The sequence below is a fragment of the Quercus lobata genome, chromosome 10 (genome assembly GCF_001633185.2).
Source record: "Quercus lobata isolate SW786 chromosome 10, ValleyOak3.0 Primary Assembly, whole genome shotgun sequence".
NCBI lineage: Eukaryota > Viridiplantae > Streptophyta > Magnoliopsida > Fagales > Fagaceae > Quercus > Quercus lobata.
Window position 1 is genome coordinate 38,858,302 of NC_044913.1, and position 3,070 is coordinate 38,861,371.

At 39.1% G+C, this 3,070-nt stretch overlaps 1 protein-coding gene across 1 annotated transcript; it reads right to left on the reverse strand.

The window, feature by feature from the left end:
- Positions 1-2,008: 2,008 nt before the first annotated feature.
- On the reverse strand, positions 2,009-2,854 carry LOC115962477 (uncharacterized mitochondrial protein AtMg00310-like). The gene has a single exon (XM_031081321.1). The coding sequence runs from the start codon at positions 2,816-2,818 to the stop codon at positions 2,027-2,029; it is 792 nt and encodes a 263-aa protein (XP_030937181.1). The 5' UTR covers positions 2,819-2,854; the 3' UTR covers positions 2,009-2,026.
- Positions 2,855-3,070: the final 216 nt, after the last annotated feature.

A 3,070-nucleotide genomic window follows, 5' to 3' on the forward strand; every position in this document is an offset into this window, starting at 1 on the left:
AAGAAAATTTACAATGATAAGAAATAATCTTCAAACCCAAGATCTAATTAAGGCGGTTATTTAATTAGAAGGTGTTAGGCACGCATTTTGCATGATCTAGAGATTAGTCTTCATTAAATCAATGTTCATATCACATTATGCATTCATTCAAAAATATTTTCATGCCACCAAATGCAAGAAATAATGCAAATTTCTCATAAATTTAAAAACAGTCTTAATATGCATGATCATGATGTTACATGCATAAATACGTGAATTAAACTAAATCATCAAAAATCATGTTTTCATCCAATTCATCATATGGAAACTAAATAGGATTCAAAATTACATCTATGTGTATTACCTCTTTTAAGTAATTTGATGGTGGATTACCTTCAAGAATGTGGACAATTTTATTGCCCTTTTCTCCTTGGACCAATCCACAGATCTCCCACTTGAGACTTTAGGGGATTGTGGGTTCTTGTATTGAGTAGATGATTATATTATATGTAGTGTTTGAAAAATGATTGTTGAGATAGTGTATGAGAATGCTTAAGAGTATTTAGCCAAAGATCAATGAAGAGGGTAACGTTGCTTTGAAGCAACCTAATGCCTCTCTTAAAGAGTTCAATAAAAAAATTAGTAGAAATTCTTGTGGCATTATAAAATTGTTTGATCCCATTTTGGGTGATAGATGCTTGTATTTACAAAAGAGAATGGGCGGGGAAACATGAATTCCCCTCCATGCATATAGAGCACTACAGCTCGAAATTCCAAATGTACTGTGCTAAAGTGCCAATCAACACCTAGGATATTTAGGAGTTTTGAATTCAAATTTATTATGTCCCCCAAGAAAAATGATTGAAATTTAAAAAATCATAATTATCACTTAGAATTTATCCATACTTCTAATTAAATTCTCATCTAAGTACACAAACCAATGTGATTGTCTAATCAAAATTAATTGATCATAATCACATGATTTAGGCTTTAATTTACAAGAATTTACTCTGACAGTAAAATCTTGAAATTGGCTTGATTTTTTTGATAGGGTGGTTAGATCATTGCATCTAATGTGTTGTTTTGATCGTTGTGAAATCTGATGTATTTGTAATTTTTTTTTTTGAGAAACAGAACTATCATTAAATTAGGAAATACCAGCTAAGTCAGCCTGGTAAGAAGGCATTACAACAGGTGGAACATCTTCCATCCAAATTACACAACTTGTACAATTAGAAGCTAGTTTTGCCAAATTATGTGCTACTATGTTGCCCTCTCTCTTAGTGTGAGAGTAGGACAATTTTGTAAAACCTGAAGAAAAGACTACAGAGTCTTGTAACAACAACCCAAACGGAGCAAGACCAAAATTCTTGAGCTTCAGGGCCGACATCACCATTAGAGAATCACCCTCCAAGATTGCATCAGTGACATCCAACTCTCTTGCGAACTCAAGGGCTTTGGACGTAGCCAGTGCTTTGATCTCCTCAGGCCGGAGTTGCTGTGGAATCCGAGCTGCCATGGAGGCCAGAACAAGGCCCTTCCCGTCGCGGATCACAATTCCCAGTCCGGAGCATTTTTCCTCGGTGAAGATGGCGCCATTAAAGTTGATTTTAAGCGTTCCCTGATTTGGAGGTTTCCATCTTATTCTTCTCAACTGTCTACTGGGTAATGGAGCTGCTTTCAACGCCTGAAACTCACTGAAACAGTCATGTGCCCACTGGGAAATTTGTTGTAAGGGACGATGAGCTTGTTGAGTCCGAAGCTGGTTCCTTTGGTGCCAAATGGACCAGGTAATGAAGGCAAACAGATCCGGTTTTCTTTGATGATCGAAGACCCAGGCCAAAAGCTCACTAAAACTTGCAAAGCTCTGTTGATTCCGAAAATTCCACAAACTGTTTGCTCCCCAAACCCCATCCAGTTTTTTGCAACTCCACACTGCATGCAACATGTCTTCAGATTCTTCCTTGCATCGGTCACAGCAATGTTCTGTAATGACCGTCCGTCTATATAGATTGCACTTAGTAGGGAGAGAGTTATGGCTAGCTCTCTAGATGAGATTTTTTATTTTATTTGGACAGTCAAGGGCCCAAACCTTCTTCCATAACCCTTCCTCATGCTCTTGGTGCACAGGCACTTGAAAACCAACTTCATCTTCCTTCAAGAAGCGGTAGCCCGTTTTGCAACTATACCTCCCATCATGCTCCCATGGCCAATACAGAGAGTCTTCAGAGTCTTCTTTAGCCAGGGGGATGTTCTTTATTTCCTCAGCTTCTTGTGGAGCAAAAATTCCATCAATCATAGCAACATTCCAAGTTCTCGTTTCCTCATTAATTAAGCAATCCACTGTGGCTTCTTCCATTGTTTCCACCATTGGAGAGAGGATCTTGGTTGGGTGTTTTCGAGGCAGCCAGTGGTGTTGCCATATTTTTATGGACTTTCCATTCCCCACCCTCCAACAAGCACCGTCAAGGATAACATCACGGCCGTAAAGAATACTCTTCCAAGCATAGGATCCCGAACTTGTTTCCTTAGCTTCTAACAGAGAAGTGTTGGGGAAGAACTTGGCCTTAAAAACTTTGTAAAAGAGGGTTTCCTTGTTGTGCAAAAGCCGCCACGCTTGTTTCGCCAAAAGGGCGTCATTAAAATGAGCCAAGTCGCGAAAACCCATTCCACCCACCATTTTGGATTTAGTCAATTCGCTCCACCGGATCCAGTGAATTTTTCTCCTATTTCCTCTTTTCCCCCACCAAAACTTCTTAATCATTGCTTCAATATCGTCACAGAGCCCCAATGGCAATTTAAAGCATCCCATGGCATAAGTAGGGATAGCTTGGATCATAGCTTTGATTAAGACCTCTCTCCCTGCTTGAGATAACAATTTACCCTCCCATCCTTGAAGTTTTCTCCAAACCCTTTCTTTTATGTAGTTGAAGCTAGCCTTTTTTCCCCTCACAACAAAAGAGGGGAGCCCCAAATATTTCTCATAGGACTTCACTTCTTGGACTTGGAAGAGGTTCTTTATGCTTGATTTTGCTTCATCCGTGGTAGATTTGCTAAAGAAAATTGCGGTCTTCTCTTTGTTAATTTTTTG